This window comes from Vigna angularis, chromosome 1, assembly GCF_016808095.1.
Source record: "Vigna angularis cultivar LongXiaoDou No.4 chromosome 1, ASM1680809v1, whole genome shotgun sequence".
Classification (NCBI taxonomy): Eukaryota; Viridiplantae; Streptophyta; class Magnoliopsida; order Fabales; family Fabaceae; genus Vigna; species Vigna angularis.
This window is the reverse complement of record NC_068970.1, coordinates 49069499-49086805: the sequence shown is the minus strand read 5'-3', so window position 1 is coordinate 49086805 and position 17307 is coordinate 49069499. Positions and strand designations below refer to the sequence as shown.

At 34.5% G+C, this 17307-nt stretch overlaps 1 protein-coding gene and 2 long non-coding RNA genes across 5 annotated transcripts; 1 reads left to right on the top strand and 2 right to left on the bottom strand.

The window, feature by feature from the left end:
- Positions 1-725: 725 nt before the first annotated feature.
- On the top strand, positions 726-14054 carry LOC128195893 (copper-transporting ATPase PAA1, chloroplastic-like). Of its 2 annotated transcripts, none has more exons than XM_052874678.1 (6): positions 726-980; positions 1287-1384; positions 1740-1980; positions 7051-7254; positions 12303-12383; positions 13611-13750. In XM_052874678.1, the coding sequence occupies exons 1-6, from the start codon at positions 876-878 to the stop codon at positions 13626-13628; spliced, it is 747 nt and encodes a 248-aa protein (XP_052730638.1). In that variant the 5' UTR covers positions 726-875; the 3' UTR covers positions 13629-13750. The 2 variants fall into 2 exon arrangements, with proteins under 2 accessions (XP_052730638.1, XP_052730636.1); XM_052874676.1 differs by having other exon boundaries at positions 822-980; positions 13541-14054.
- On the bottom strand, positions 4557-7080 carry LOC128195896 (uncharacterized). 2 transcript variants are annotated; one of them, XR_008247738.1, is made up of 2 exons: positions 5998-7080; positions 4557-5922 (listed from the first exon to the last, which is right to left on the bottom strand). It is a non-coding gene; the product is annotated as an uncharacterized LOC128195896 (long non-coding RNA). The 2 variants fall into 2 exon arrangements; XR_008247737.1 differs by having other exon boundaries at positions 6239-7080.
- LOC128195895 (uncharacterized) lies at positions 13323-15636 on the bottom strand. The gene is made up of 2 exons (XR_008247736.1): positions 15362-15636; positions 13323-14153 (listed from the first exon to the last, which is right to left on the bottom strand). It is a non-coding gene; the product is annotated as an uncharacterized LOC128195895 (long non-coding RNA).
- Positions 15637-17307: the final 1671 nt, after the last annotated feature.

Below are 17307 nucleotides of genomic sequence, written 5' to 3'. Positions count from 1 at the left end.
ATAAAATTACTTCATGATCTTGATAGAAATTTTGTTAAGTATCCAGTGTACATCGCAAAGGGTAAAAAGCAGTGAAGCAAATGAAAAATAACATATTAACTCTAAATTGTGTTGAATAAAATTTTAGAAAGTTTAGAATTTTTTTGCTTGATGTGATGGCGGCAGTGAGTGGGTCTCGTCGGAACTAGGCACATGGGCTCCACGAGCCGGCGACGGTGGTGGCGTCTTTCCTGAAGCAATTTCCACTGTTTTTGTTTGTTGGAGTTGGGTGCAACTTTATGCTCTATCAATGACCCCAACGGCTATGGCGAGAACCGCAATGGTTGGATAGCGGCAACGGCCTAATGTTGCAGTGGAAATGGAGCTCCCAAGATCGGGAGCTATGATACAAACTTAAGAAGAGAATGAATTTTACTATTATCATGCATATGTATTACATTCTCCTTACCCCTATTTGTACCAATCTAATCTTCCAAAAAAAGAAAATAAGGAAACAATATATTGAAAAATAAACTAGAAGATTCTACATATATTTTCTCTGCTTAGGAAGATTCTACAAATTATTTCTCTAATTAGGAAGATTTTTCTCTAATTACAACAATCTACATTTCCCTTATTAACATAAAACTCAATATATCTAATAGTTCTCATAACACTCAATAACGGTTTATAGGATGCTTTGATCCAACAACTTTAAGAACAAAGAAAAAAAGTGGATGTATTTTGGAAACATAGATATAGTGAGAAATCATATCTCTAGATTTAGCGCCTATACTCTGAATTCGGATACTTTTTTTTTTTACTTTATGCAACTAAGAGGTTATATAACCATGTCTTTCTAATGCAGCCAAACTGAAGAAAATGCTTTGTCTGATATGGAACTTCTAAGGCTAGCAGCTGCAGTAGAATCGAATTCCATACATCCAGTTGGGAAAGCGATTGTGGATGCTGCTGTGGCTGTTAATTGTCATAATGCTAAGGTTCCTCATCTTATTTCTTTTTAATGTTCTCTGTGTTTGGGGTTATCTTATTGCCTTATTCAAGCATTTGTCATTTCCATGTTGAGATGAACATCACATGACCTGTTTAGCAACTTATCTTTTTCTACAGTTTGGTTACTATTTTACAGTCAGTATTTTAGTTGTCATATTGACTGACAAGTATTGTAGAATTGAAACAGAGGAGTTATAAAGTATGCCTTTTATTTTTCAAGTACACATTAGCTTCTTGTAGTGAAAGTTGTGAAGTTAAAACTGTCAGCTTATGCCTTACAGCAAATTTTACAGGTAATAGATGGAACATTCCTGGAAGAACCTGGGTCTGGTGCAGTGGCAACAATTGATAACAAAAAGGTTTCTGTTGGTACATTGGAATGGATCACCAGGTAACTGGGCATTTGTCCAAGCATACACAATATATGATGTTACTCAATTTCTTTAATATTTCTTATTTATTGGATCGAATGCCTATCATTAATAATTGATAGTTAGGGTGCAATTCATTATGACTTGATCCACCTGGCCTACGTCACAAGACAATTAATACACCTTGCAGCATTACTTATTTATTTTTTATTACAGTATACAATTCCTTCAAACAATTGCAGCATACCTGTGTTTACTTGCTTTAAACTTGGTTCATTTCACTAAGAGGCCAATAGCTTTCGTTGTATGTAACATACATTTATTATTTTTTCTTTATAAATTTCAAACCTTCAGCAGGTGATTTACTTTGTGCAGGCATGGAGTTATTGACAGTTTAGATCAAGAAGTGGAGAAATGTAATAATCAATCCTTTGTCTATGTTGGAATTGACGATACTTTAGCTGGCCTAATTTATTTTCAAGATGAGATAAGGGAAGATGCAAGAGACGTTGTTGACAGATTGTCAAAGCAAAATCTTGATATATACATGCTATCAGGAGACAAGAGGAATGCTGCTGAGCATGTTGCTTCTCTTGTTGGAATTCCCAAAGATAAGGTGAAAGGCTTTCAACTACGATATAATTTTATATTAAGATCACATGTATGGCTGAGATTTTAGTACAATATTGTTTAAATATGACTGGTAGAGCGCCAGCCTACACTTGGTCAATGCCAGATTGAAGATGTTACACCATCGAAAAGAGGCTGAGAACTGAATATTTCTTTGTTTTATACAGCCAAATCTCCCCACTATAAATGATCTTCAGCAGCTTTGAATCATCAATTGCTTAATAATCAGAAATATTTACTTGTTCACTTTAGATGATAAGATACAAGGGGGAGCTACACATGATGTATTATGCATAACTTCCCATGCTTAAACATGTGAAGTTTTATTTTCCTTTCATCGTAAGCTTACAAAAATCTAATTAAAAGTTATTGTACAAGGCTAGATATAAATGTGCTACCTATTATGGTTTGGTAGCAATAAAGCTTTAAAACGCAATTTTTCCCTCTCTCAATACAATGACTAAATTCTCAATAACACTTACCTTCTCACTGTTAATTTTAACGATCCTTACATCCAAGTCAGAAAACAATTCTTTCTTGAGAGCCAAAGTGGGTTGTCCCCTTTGATAATTTATGCAAAGAATGTGTCTTCTTCCTCTTTCCTCAATGTGGGCTGGAACTATCCCATATATGGTGGCTTCATCTTGCAAAGACAGATATGGTAATGCCAGGAATGAAAGGTCCTCCTCTTTAAGAGTTTTCTCCCCTTGAAGAAGAATGGCTAACAAAAAACAAATATGCTCCATGAAAGGTGACATTCATAGTGATAAAAACATGACTATGAGGAGGAGGATACCATTAACGCCTTTTTTGTTTGAAGGATAACCAATGAAGATACATTTAAAAAGTCTAGGGTCTAATTTACTACAATTAGGATTATGAGACTGAACAAAAATAACACATCAGAAAACCCAATTAGGTAGACTTTACTCTAAGAGAAAAACAAAAAACAATTGACAATAAAGACTCGGTAGGACTAAGGTCGTATCAAGCATGAATAACTTATTAATGAGGTATGTGTCAATTAACATAGCTTTTTCCTAGTAGGTTTAAGGAATAGACATCTTGAAAAGAAGGGCTCTAGCTACTTCTTTCTACAAATGTGTTTTGTTGTGGAGTATTTCACATTTTAGTTTATGAACAATATTATTAGGAGACAAAACTTTGAAGAATTCATGATTCACAAATTCATTACCAATATCAAATCTCATTCTTTTGATGCCTTTTCCAAATTCATTTTGGATCAAGCAAAAAAATTAATAGAGAATTGAAAGACCTCAAATTTACTTTTTATAACATGTCCGTGTGACAAATACAATCGACAATCAAAGTAACGAACCATTTTACTCCAAAAATAGATTATAAAAATAGTCCCTAAATGTCAAATTAAATTTAATCAAATAAGTTACTAAGGGAAAGGATGCACAATGATACTTTAAAACAAATAGTACATTTGAAAGACTCAATAGGCTTTATGGAAAACAAATGAGGTGACAAGGGTTTGATAGGGTTGAATAATGGATGTCCAAGTCTTCTATGATGAAGCCATATTTGGGAACTTGCTCATGTTTATGGTGTTGCTTGTTGGCATATGATAATTGTGAGACATGTAAAGCATTCCTTTATATAATATATGATTCTAAAGTTATGTTCTTGGATCCATATATGGATACATTGTCATCATTTGCAATTTTAATGAGTTGTTCTCCAATCATTTTGACATATGAATTGAAGAGCGTAGGAAATGGAGTGGTGTGATTAGTTGCTCCAAAATCAATAATCCAAAAACCATGAGACATAGGACCAACTCTTACCTTTTATGACCAAAGTAAATGATCTAGAGAACTTAAGCATTCATTTAATTGGTGTTCTTAAATGATATATTTCCTCCTTATAGACTTTTATAACAACATGTAGTTGAGGTGAAGCAATGGGTTGATCTATTTCTTCATGTTCTAAGGTTGTATCACTTGCCCATCTCTGAGGTTCCTTTGTTTGATCCCTTGAGGACCCATTTTTTTTCCTATTTTCATGGTAGAACCAACGCTGGAGATTCCTCTATTAAGCATTAGAACTCATGGTTTCTTCCCCCCTTACAATAAAACATACTTTTGACTAGCATAGAAGGGTAGAGATGATAAAGGCCATGAGAAGAGATGGAAACTCCATAACTGTGCCAACGAGCATATTCTTTCTTGGATAGGATTTTATCATTTGGGAAGCATAAACAAAGAAAATCGGAGAAGAATGCGAAAATAATACAAAGATGGAGACTAGCATAGAAGGGCTGAGATGATAAAGGCCATGAGAAGAGATGAAAACTCCATTACTGTGCGAACGAGCATACTCTTTCTTGGATAGGATTTTATCATTTGGGAAGCATAAACAAAGAAAATCAGAGAAGAATGCGAAAATAATCCAGAGATGGAGACTAGCATATTGATGTATCAATGAAGATTTGCCACAAAGATCTCAATCTTTGATAAGAACGAGTGTTTTGTGACAAGAACCAAGAGAATCCTCTTTCAATGAATTTAAATTCAAATATTGACTATCAAATATTGAATATAGTAAAACTAGATATAGGATTAATCTCCTTTGTGTAGAAAATATACATAGGATAATGTATTTACAATAATAAGAATGTGGGCTAAGCCCAAAAACAAATGAATATGTAAAAACAACATAATTAACATAGGGACTATGTTTTCCTAATTAACATAAAACACTATATCTAACACAAACAAAGTAACACTTAACAATTTTTTAACTGAAACAAGACTCTAGAATCATAAGGTGATACAATAGAAGATGAACCAGCACCATTTGCGATGAATATCTGATTTGGACCTTCAAATTGTTGGAGTTGTTTAATATTTGGTGGTTCACCAATGACATGAAAACTGGCAGCAGAATCTGGTATCCAGAAGTATTAGCATTACCTTGAGAGTTAGACTTCATCAACATAGAATTAGGTTGATTATTGTTATTAGATTTAGCATTCAGATTCAGCCAAGTGTTTGAAGTCTTCTATGAACCAGCTGAATAGGGAATAGATTGTTGTGAGCTGGATCAATAAAAAACAGTGACTCATGCATCTGATTAGAGAAATCAAATTTGAAGTGCAGACATTGGTTGTATGACCAAATTTTAGACAAATTTGGCATTGAAAGTTAGCAAACCTCCACCTCTTCCTTTGCCAAGACCTCCACCATGAAAGGATCCTTGAAAACCTCCTATTTATTAGCACCACGAGAGTAGGAGACTTGAGTGTAGTTTAGAGATGGTGTGATTAAGCTGAGTCTCTTGTACATAACGAGTAAGCCATGTTTTCATGACCATACAAGAGAGCTTCAATCTCAGTAATGGAAGGAATGCATTTCTTACTTTCAATGACATAAACAACGGAAGCATAATTAGATCCAAGATGGCATCAACAGGTTCTTCATGCCTGATAGGAACACCAACTCCAACAAGTTCATCAACATAGCTCTTAATTTTTAGCAAGTACTCCTCTATCAATTTGGAGTCAAGTTTGATACCTTGCATAGCAGTACGTAGCTGTCCCGCACGAGATTTAGTCTGGAGACTAAAGTACTCATCAATCTTCTTCCACACCTCATAGGAATGAGTGCATCCAAAAACGAGACATAACAGATTTGGAGAGAGTAGACTGAAGTCACACTAGCAGTGTTTGATCTTGAACTTCCCAAGCTTCATATTTAGGATTAACAGTGTTAGCAGCACAGTCATGTTCATTGAGATATCTAGATGGAACCACTAGATTAACAACAAAACGCTGGAGTTTATGTGACTTAATTACTGGCTCAACATATTGATGCCAATATAAGTAGTTAGAATCATCCAATTTCATAGCAGTAGATGTAGGAAACGAAGCAAAAGCCATAGCAAGCAGAATTTATGAAGACTGCAAAGCAAACAGAAACGCTTAGCAAAAAGAATCAGAGAAACCAGCAATTCACTCTATGCATAGCCAAATCACCATGAGCAAAGCGAGTGAAGCCTTCGCAAAGTGCAAATTCAGAGATACAATTGAACAGAGAAAATTAGGAACAAAGAACAATTCACCAATTGAAATGGAAAACACTTGAAAAGAAGCAATCACGAGTCAGATCAGGATCAATTCACTGATTGAAACCTCAAATTAACGAAGCTGAATCAATTTCGAGCTGAATTGAGAACATATCACCAATTGAAAACGTGAATTAAGGAAGTGAATCAACCTCAAATAATTACTGATTGAAATTAGAAGAGGATGAAGTGGAAGCAATCGCAACTTGAACAATAAGGAAATCAATGAAGAACTTGAAGAAGCAAGATTGTTGAAGAAAAAACTCTAGATACTATCTTAGAGAAATTGAATAGAGAAAATATAGAGAACTGAATATTTTTATTATTGTAGCACACTTAGAACCTTAGGTACAAGATGTATTTATAGATATAGTTTACTACTAGTTGTTATAAGAATTGACAGTTGTACAAAGTAGTAAAACAGTTTACAGGTAAACCTACAACTATACAAAGAAAATAAGCTGTACAATACATTTGACAATTAACTATAGTGTGTATACTAACAGCTGGTACTGGTGGCACGTGGCAACTCTACTAAGGTGCACCTTTCTAGCTCACTATTGACCTCATCAGACCTCAACAGTGGCGGCGATAGAGTAACAGCAGTAGCAGCTATTTACATGGCAGTGAAAATAGAGCTTCCAAGATCAAAATCTCTAACCAACTTGAACTATACAAGGAAAAGAAGAATTATTTTATAGATAATAATCACACCCATTACATTCTCATCACCTCTATTTCTAACAATCAAACTCTAAATAGGGAAAGAAAATATGCTAAAATCTCCTAATCAATATAAAATATTGAGGATATTTTTATCCAATAATCCGTCTTTTATAACAGGTAGATATAGATGTCTTGGATCTGAATTCTTGTGTACCTAAATATTTTTTTCTTGTTAATATTTTTTTAATAAACAGAAAAAATTGTTTATTTAATGTCTGGTTTATGTTGCCATTTGCAGGTGCTATCTGAAGTGAAACCAGATGAGAAAAAGAAGTTCATAAATGAACTACAGAAAGATAAGAACATTGTTGCTATGGTTGGTGATGGAATTAACGATGCAGCTGCCCTGGCTTCTTCACATGTTGGTATTGCATTAGGTGGAGGTGTCGGGGCTGCTAGTGAGGTGTCTTCTATTGTATTAATGCGCAACCAGCTGTCACAGGTCATTGTTATTTAATTAAGTATTTTCTTAAAACATTCTTATATTTGTAAGAAGTTATGTTCTATTCTATTCAATTATTTTTGAAATATTTTATTATTTGACTTCATCTTTCAATCTCTTTTTGTATTTTGGAAACAGCCCTTTTGATGGTTCTGTTGACTATCAATGAGCCTCTTAGCTTATACTCACTTTTGAAAGTTTAGAAGACAAACTCGTTGGAATGTTGCACTAATAAAATATTATTGGAAGTTCCACGTCGACTAGAGATAAAACCAATTTAGAGTATATAAGCGGGTGTAAACCTCACCTTACAAGCCGGTTTTGTGGGATTGAGTTAGACTTTAAAGTCCACTTCTTAATATGATATCAGAGCTAGGTTAAAGCCTGTCCTAGCGAAATTTGTGTGGACATATTATTCCACCAGCTATCGGGCCACTATCAGATCACTCAATAATGTCTAGTCTCACGCTCGGGATGTATATACCTCGGCGTGAGGAGGGTGTGTTGGAAGTTTCAATCGACTAGAGATAAGACCAATTTATAATATATAAGTGAGTGCAAACCTCATCTTACAAGCCAGTTTTGTGGGGTTGAGTTAGACTCAAAATCCACTTCTTAACTGTGGGAAATCAAATAGTATTTTAGGAAAGAATAAATTAGGAAATTTGTGTATTTCATAACAAGTATATATTTTATTGTAATCGGTACAGATTTGAATAAATAGGGACAATCCCATAAATCAAGGGATTCTAGAATAGAATATAGTTATTATATTTCCTAAAATAGTTTAGGTCTCCCGTATATATCTTGTATGATCTCTTTGTAATAAAGATATCAATTTCCATTTAACCTAATTTCCAGATGGTATCAGAGCTTCCAATCTAGGAAGCTTTGTCTGCGCATTGTAAACCCTAAGACGGCAGCCTGCATTGCTGCTGCATCTTTTCCTATATTCATTACATTTTTTTCCCTTGCTATTGCAACCTTCTCTATCGCTCATTCTTCTGTTGCTGCTGTCTTCTCTGTGCCTTAATTGCACATCCTTTCCTTTTTTCCGCTCAGCCATCTTCTTGCTATGATGTCAAGGGAAGAGGAAGTTGTGAACCCAACTCCAGAAACAGGGAATTCCCATTCCCAGCTTCCTGGAGAACTGCAGAATATCCATTCTGCATATCGACTCAATGGAAGAAATTATTTGAAGTGGGCCCAACTTGTTCGTACAGTGCTGAAGGGAAAGGGGAAGTTGAGTCACCTGATGGAGTTTGGACCCAAACAGGAGGATCCCAAGTTTACTACATGGGATGAGGAAGATTCAATGATCATGGCGTGGCTGTGGAATTCAATGATTCCAGAAATCAGCGACACATGCATGTTCCTTAATTCGGCAAAAGAGATTTGGGATGCTGTAGAGCAAACCTACTCTAAAGCCAAAGATGCTGCTCAAGTATATGACGTAAAGGTGAAAACTTTGGTAGCAAAACAAGGGAACAAGACTGTTACAGAATATGCCAATCAGTTGAAATCATTATGGATGGAGCTAGACCATTATAGAGTCATAAAAGCCAAATGTACTGAAGATTCAGCACTTCTCAAGGAATATATCGAACAAGACAGAGTTTATGATTTCCTTGTTGGTTTGAATCCTGAATTTGATCAAGTTAGGATTCAAATATTGGGGAAGCAAAAGGTACCATGCTTCAATGAAGTGGTGGCTATTGTGAGAAGTGAAGAAAGCAGAAGGGGTCTCATGTTGGAGAGTCCAGCAGTAGTAGAGAACTCAGCAATGGTGGCTGACCATAAAGGAGAACAGACGTTGGCCATGGTAGCCGAACAGAAGAAAGGAGGATCAGCAAATGTGGAGAAGAAAGGTGATGGTCTCTGGTGTACCTACTGCAATAAGCCTCGTCATACCCGAGAGAAGTGCTGGAAGTTGCATGGGAAGCCTTTAAATCGAGATCGAGAAGGGGGACACAGAGGAGGCCCCTCAAGGAAAGGAGGACAAGTTTATGTTGCTGCTGGAACAAATGAAGGAAATAATCCAGAAGCTGCTGCCCATCTTAATCAAGAGGAGATAGAAAGGGTGAGAACCTTTCTTAGTAAGCTGGAAAAACCTACAGGTGTGTGTTCTTTAGCATATTCAGGTAAGTTTCCACTTTCTTTTGGATTAAATGTCTCAGATACACCCTTTAACAATTACTGGATATTGGACTCTGGAGCCACAGACCACATGACACCATTAGCCAAACACTTCTCCACATATTCCCCATGTCCCAGCAACAAGAAAATTGCCACAGCAGATGGAACCCTTATAACTGCAGCTGGTCAAGGAAATATCCAAATCAATTCTTTAATAACCTTAAAAGATGTTCTCCATGTCCCAAAGCTGTCCACCAACCTAGTCTCTATACGAAAACTTATAAAGGATTTGTCATGTAAGGTTGTTTTTTACAACGATCATTGTGTATTTCAGGACAAGGATTCGGGGAGGATGATTGGACATGCTAGAGAATGGAATGGCCTTTATTATCTTGAAGATCCAAATCTGTCCAACAAAAACAGAATCTCTCATTCCTTCATATCTGAATCTTTGATGACCAACAGAGAAAAAATCATGCTTTATCATTGTCGGTTGGGACATCCCTCCTTTGGAGTGATCAAAATTATGTTTCCCTATCTGTTTACAAAGTTAGATGTTGAGAGTCTTCATTGTGAGGTGTGTGAACTTGCTAAGCACAAGCGTGTATCTTTTCCAATAAGTAATAAAATTAGCAATTTCCCCTTTTATCTTGTTCATATTGATGTATGGGGACCTTCTAATGTTTCAAATGTGTCTGGTGCTCGATGGTTTGTCACCTTTATAGATGATTGTACAAGGGTCACTTGGGTTTTCCTACTTAAACAAAAATCAGAAGTCAGTTCTGTCTTCCTAAACTTCCACTCCCTGATAAAAGGTCAGTTTGGTGTTAATATTAAGAGGCTTAGGTCAGATAATGCCAAAGATTACTTCAATCATGTCCTTAATTCTTTTTGTCAAAAAGAAGGTATAATTCATGAGTCCTCTTGTGTCAAAACACCACAGCAGAATGGGGTCGCAGAAAGAAAAAATGGGCATCTATTAAATCAGACTCGGGCATTGTTGTTCCAAAATAGTGTTCCAAAAAATCTCTGGGGGAAGCTGTTCTTACAGCAACACACCTTATCAATAGACTACCCTCTAGAGTCTTAGGATCAAAAAGCCCTATGGAAGCTTTGTCGTCTTTCTATCCAAACCTATCCACTACAAATAATCTTAAACCAAGAGTTTTTGGGTGCATCTCATATGTCCATATTCATAATACAGACAGGGGGAAACTTGATCCTAGAGCCTTAAAGTGTGTCTTTGTTGGTTACTCACTCACTCAGAAAGGGTATAAATGCTACCACCCCCCATCCAAAAAATTCTGTGTCTAGGGATGTTACCTTCAATGAACAAGAGGGCTATTTCCATCAACCTTATCTTCCGGGGGAGAGTTTCAGGGAAGATAAGGAAAGTAGTAATTCTGGTTTTCCCATTCTTCCAGACCTGATATTTGAACCTAAACTAGATCAAATTGAAGCTGTACCAAGTGAAATAGGTCAAGAAAGTGAAATTAATTGTGAAGCTGATCAAGGAGATGTTGAAGCTGGAAAATTTGGTAAGAAGCTGGTATACTCAAGGAAGACTAAGGCCATTCCAGGATCAAGCAATGTTCAAGAATCCAACTCAAATCCACAAAAAGAGGTAACAATTTTTTCTCCAGCTGTGCAGGCTGAAATTGAAACCCAAAATGATCTTGAAATTGAAACCCAAAATGATATTGACCTCCCAATTGCCATTAGTGGGCAGACTTATATATTTGTCTCATACCAGGCCAGATATTGCCTATGCAGTGAGTTTAATTAGCCAATTTATGCATAGCCCAAAGGAGTCCCATTTACAAGCTGCCCACAGAATTTTACAGTACCTTAAAGGAACTCCAGGAAGAGGGATTCTATTCAAAAGGAATGGTAATGTGAAGCTTGAAGCCTATACTGATGTTGATTATGCAGGGTCAATTGTGGATAGGAGGTCAACTACAGGATATTGCACCTTTCTTGGAGGAAATCTTGTGACTTGGAGAAGCAAAAAGCAGGGTGTAGTGGCTCGGTCCAGTGCTGAAGCGGAATTCCGAGCCATGGCACAAGGTATATGTGAGTTGCTATGGCTTAAAATCATCTTAGAAGACTTGAGGATAAAATGGGAAGAACCTATGAAGCTCTATTGTGATAATAAGTCAGCAATCAGCATAGCCCACAACCCAGTGCAGCATGATAAAACAAAGCATATTGAAGTAGACAGACACTTCATCAAAGAAAAGCTTGATAGTGGCTTGATATGCACTCCATATGTGTCCTCTCAAGATCAAATTGCAGACATTCTTACCAAGGGGCTGGGCTGCCACAATTTTGAGAAGATTGTATCCAAGCTGGGAATGGAAAACATCTATTCACCAGCTTGAGGGGGAGTGTGGGAAATCAAATAGTATTTTAGGAAAGAATAAATTAGGAAATTTGTGTATTTCATAACAAGTATATATTTTATTGTAATCGGTACAGATTTGAATAAACAGGGACAATCCCATAAATCAAGAGATTCTAGAATAGAATATAGTTATTATATTTCCTAAAATAGCTTAGGTCTTCCGTATATATCTTGTATGATCTCTTTGTAATAAAGATATCAATTTCCATTTAACCTAATTTCCAGATTAACAAATATATAGGATTGGAACCGGTTTTATTTAACACTTTTCTCATTTTTCTTTTAGTGCACTTGAGATTCTAGGAGACACCTGGGTGTGGATTGAAAGTAGTTGATTTACATGAAATACGTATTTTTACTTCAATAACCAAAGAATGATTAGGTTACGTTCTCGATGCCTTTATTTCTGCTAAGACACTTTATTATGTGCACCCAGAATATTTCTTCGATGTGGTTGATTTAGACAATCGAATGTTAGTAGATAATTAATCTTTTTATTTAATTGCAGGTACTTGATGCCTTGGAGCTTAGTAGGCTGACCATGAATACTGTAAAGCAGAATCTTTGGTGGGCTTTCGTCTACAACATTGTAAGTTCTTCTACCACCTAAACATAGAAATTGATCCGCGTGTATATCTAAGAATTTTCCACATGCTTAATTCATTTCCATTACAAATTTGATTTTTTGTTTCGCATAGAAAAGTTGCTTGTTGAAATGTAAAAAATGTTCTTAGCATTTTCTATTTTGATTATCAGCAAAAGACCTTCCCGATGAAGGAATATGGTTAGAGATGGAAATAAATTTAGTTATTAATGAACTATTAATTTACTTGTTAACTACTCAATCAAAGTCAGCTTTTAGAGGTATGAAATTAAAAAGTTATGGGTACTTTATAACAAATAAAAGAAATATTTTATATAAGAAAAGAAATATACTTTATAAATTATAATTTTATCTCAAGAATTCCTCTTTACATCCTTTTTATGTTTAAGTACTGTTGTTCTTTTATCTTCTTACTTTTATGTCATTTTAACATTTAGAATGTCTAATAAATACTAAACTTAAAAAACACTTGATGAATGTATTTTTGATAAATAAATATTGGAAGTGGAACTGTCAAGCTCACCATGCGGAGAAGTGTGGGATACAAATTCTATACAAGGGAATATTGGTGTTATAGAAATCAATAAGATTATTAGGACAAGGACAAAGATTACCATTGAAGGCATCGATTAAATATATTGCATGGTTCTTGTTCGAAGGTTAGAGAAAATTATTAAAAGGGATCATCTCTCAAAAGTTTGGGGTTTAACCATGCCTGGTGATATATGATAATAGTTTACTTCACCGAGTAGGGTAAGGTCTTGGTGGTAGTAGTTGTATGAATGAGACAAATCAAAGTCATGTTTCAAATGAAATCTAAGATTTAAATATAGCAACTAATTATACTTTCTTCTTTGAGACAGCTTGGGTTTTAAGTGTTCTGCTTCTTTCATTTACAGTTAAATAAAACACTCCACATCAAAATGCAAATACAATCGGTGTCCGAATTTTATTAACATGCGGTATCAGCGCAGATAATCTCCACCTGTTTCATGTACCAAATTCAATTGAATTTAGGACTGATACTTTCTTTTTGTTGGTTTAATGTTTCTGTTATTTGCGATTTTGAAATATCTGGAAAAATATTGTTCTATATTGTTATTCAACCTTCATGGTGTATTTAAACCTCTATCTGTATACAGGTAGGAATTCCAATTGCAGCTGGAGTGTTATTTCCCATAAATGGAACTATTCTGACTCCATCAATTGCAGGGGCTCTCATGGGGCTGAGTTCCATTGGTGTAATGACCAACTCGATACTTTTGAGATTCAAATTTTCCTCAAAGCAGAAACAAATATATAGTACATCGCCAAATACCAAAATCCATGTAGATGCTGATCTGGCACAACAAAACCGGAAAACAAGCCGACCATACTAGATGTTGGATACACGCAGGCACAAAGTAGAACAGCGGACTCTCCTGACGTCAGCTCGGTGTGTATACTGCTAACCTTTGATTTATGGGTGCGCGATCGTCCTCGGATGAAAGGAAATCGGTTTACAGGAAAATTCGGATGCAATGAATTGAAAGATTCACACCTTCAGGAAACGGCGAAAACTAATAAAGCAATTTATGTAATATGAAAAAGAATAAATTGCACCAATCATTTTACTGGGTGGTACTTCTATTTGATTCTCATAAGTTTCTCTCTTTATGAGCTCTCTAGCTTTCTCTTGGGATGAGAACTGTTAAGAAGAAAGTGGCCAGTAGTTTGAGCTTGAAGCTTTTACAAGTTGGTCATACTGAAAAGCAGCTGAGAAATTTAACAATGTAAGAATCAAAACATGTTAGTGCTTCTGTGGCAAGAGACTTCAGGATAGGGACAGTACCCAAGATGTAAGAACAGTATGATTTCATATCTCAAGTTTCATTTCAATGCTTCAGCTTGGTAGTCCAAAGCATGCAATTGATTTTACTCAAGCTACTATAGTACAGGAGTTGTAAGCACTATCATAGCTAATTAGGGAAGCAAGATCATTAGACTGACAAACGGATCCTTTGGCAATCGAGAGGTACCAACTAACACAATGTAGTTATTTTGTTTTAAAAGGGGCACTGGACAAGATTTTATAGAAACATATTTTTAATCCAGAAGAGGCACTGTTGGTTATGCTGATACCTTGGATGCAAAGGCTTTGCTTGAACATCTCAACTACAGATACTGCTGGCTCTTCCAAGACAGAAGAGGATGTTGCTCTCAGTAAATTGAAAGCAAACAGACTAGACAAAATGGGTAAAAAGCAATTCAGTAGCTTAGTCTTCTCTAAAATAGTTGAAGGGAAATTATTATGTGAAGTCAACTTGTCTCTTCCTAGACATACCTCTACTTACAGTGAAAAACCAGCAAGGACATGGCCTAGGAGAATTTCTTTGAACCACATAAACTTGTTACCCTAGAGAAAGCAGAAAAATATATAGTTTTCTTTTAACCTCTGAAATACAGATGCAAACTGCTACAATAGAACCCATTTAGCAGCGGACATAAGCTTTTCTGCAAATTAAAAGAGAGAACAATATTTTCTTACAGCAACAGCAGCATTATAATTTTTCAATAGAGTAGCATGCATTCCATCTATTTAATGAAGAACCAATACCAATCCATGGTCCAAGCCATTCACACCTAACAGACAAAGTGACGGTCACGTGAATTGCACAAAAACGCTTCTTCACTTTTTTCACCCATAATCCCTAATTGAACCAACGAGTACATTTTCAAATAAAATATATAAAGATTTTCACGCACAAAAAAGCAGAGAGTTGAAACCCCTAACAATTAACTCCTTTCCAGAATCCCACAGCAGACAATCGAAATTTGAGGAAGCTAGGCTACTCGAAATCATTCCGACACAAATCAAACAACATGATCAGGCATTCATTCTACAAGTCTAAATTGAACACTAACTTAATCGAAACATAAGTAATATAAAATCAATAAGTGAATCAATTAAAATAAATCATGACCTAATCGAGGTCCCAATCCGTAAGAACCACGCTCCGCCATGGCGAAGACCCAAGAATCTGAGAGAGATCGACGCGGAAACGTTGAAGCCGTGTATCAGTATCTCTATCAATCAAACACACTTTTTAGCTTTCGTTCGTTCGTTCGTTCTTTCTGCGCTTTTCGCTCTTTCCAGTCAGCTTCTTCTCACACACAGTAACGTGACGAAGTGAATAACCAGAACAGGCGGGACATGGGGACAGCTACAACCTTTATTTTTATTTCTTTTTCTTTTTCTTCTTCCGTTTTTCATTAACTTTGTATTTTTGTAATTTTTTATATTAAGATATATTTCTCTTCTTCAGTTTTTTTTTTATATTTTTATAATATGTATATTATATATAATATATAATAAATTACAGTAGAAGGGCGTGTCTGAAAACAAATTACCATCAGGAAACTGACGTTGACTTCAATGATAGAAGTAAGTTACTTTTTGTTCATTATTTTTTTCTATTATGTAATGTTTCAAACACTTATTTATGTATATTTGTCCATAGAAATTTAATACACTAAAAAAAATAATACAATAATTTTATACATCAGGTAACTAATTTTAGTTAAATTTCTTGACGTGTGTATTTTTATTTAATGTGAAATTTTGACGAAGTTATTTATTTGATTGTAATATGATTTTTATATTTGATACGTGTTAAAAATATTTATGTGAACTATATGTTATAATTAGAAGGATGCGTTTGAAAGAGAAAAATACTTTTGCTGTGATTAATGTTGGCTTCAACGAAACAAGAAAGTTCATTTTGTGTTTGCTGTTTTGAAGATGTTGACAAAGTTATCAGTTTTAGTCGTGATTTAACTTAATATTTGATGCAAGATTTGATAAAAAAAAATATTTTAATGAGATAAAAAGATATTTCAAACATTAAATAAAATATTTGTTAATAAAAGTTAAACTATAAATATCAAATCTTTAACATACTTATTTAATTGATATGTTAAATTTGGCCTTAATTTGACATGTGACAGTCATATTTTACAATTGGTAGCTGATATTTTGGCTAAATTCGGCCTTAGTTTGAGATTCAATGGTCAAATTTCGTCTAGTTTATTTGTCTTTTTCTTTAAACCCTTGTGTGTGTGATGTATCTTGAACATGTGTTATAACGAAATAGTTCTTAATATATTTTTGGTTTTGGTATTTATGTCTCCTTTTCAAAAACAAAAACCATCCATTGCGCAAAATAATTCGTACTGGATAATTTAAATTATGATAAGGAAATTTTGAATTATTAAAAATTTATTAAGAAAAATATCAACTTAATTGAATAACAAAGATTAAAAGAACAATTGTGAAGATTATTAACAAAAGAGATGAAATAAGTGGTTTAAGATTATTAACAATTGTGAAGAGGAGTGGAAGTAATACATTAGTAAACAATTTTACGATATCGTATTTCCTTTTCCTTTTTAATTTTAAGCAAAATTAGTTAATTTTATACCATTTGTGAAAGTAAATTAATATTATTTAATTTTACTAATCTCGATGATAAACTCTTCATGAACAATGTTCTAAGTGATGAGTGTTTGATAAAACATAAAAGAAAAAACTTGGGAGGAAATATTTTATTGAAAATAAAAAATTGAGTTGATTTACATAAATGAAATATGATTGAATATAAAGAAAAAATCCAAATAACCGAAAATTATAACATAAAAATAACACATAAAAGTTAACAAAAAATTAAAAAATATATCAAACATTAATAAATAATATGTCATTAAAAAGAGTAGAAATTCTAACCGTAATTAAATCTATTTTACATGACCAAAATAAATTGTATATATGTGGGTATAGAATAATGTGCTTTGGATAATCAAATTTTATTAAAAGTTATAAAAGCGGGTTTAATTATTAAATAAGAAATAAAACTTACTGAAATCTATAATC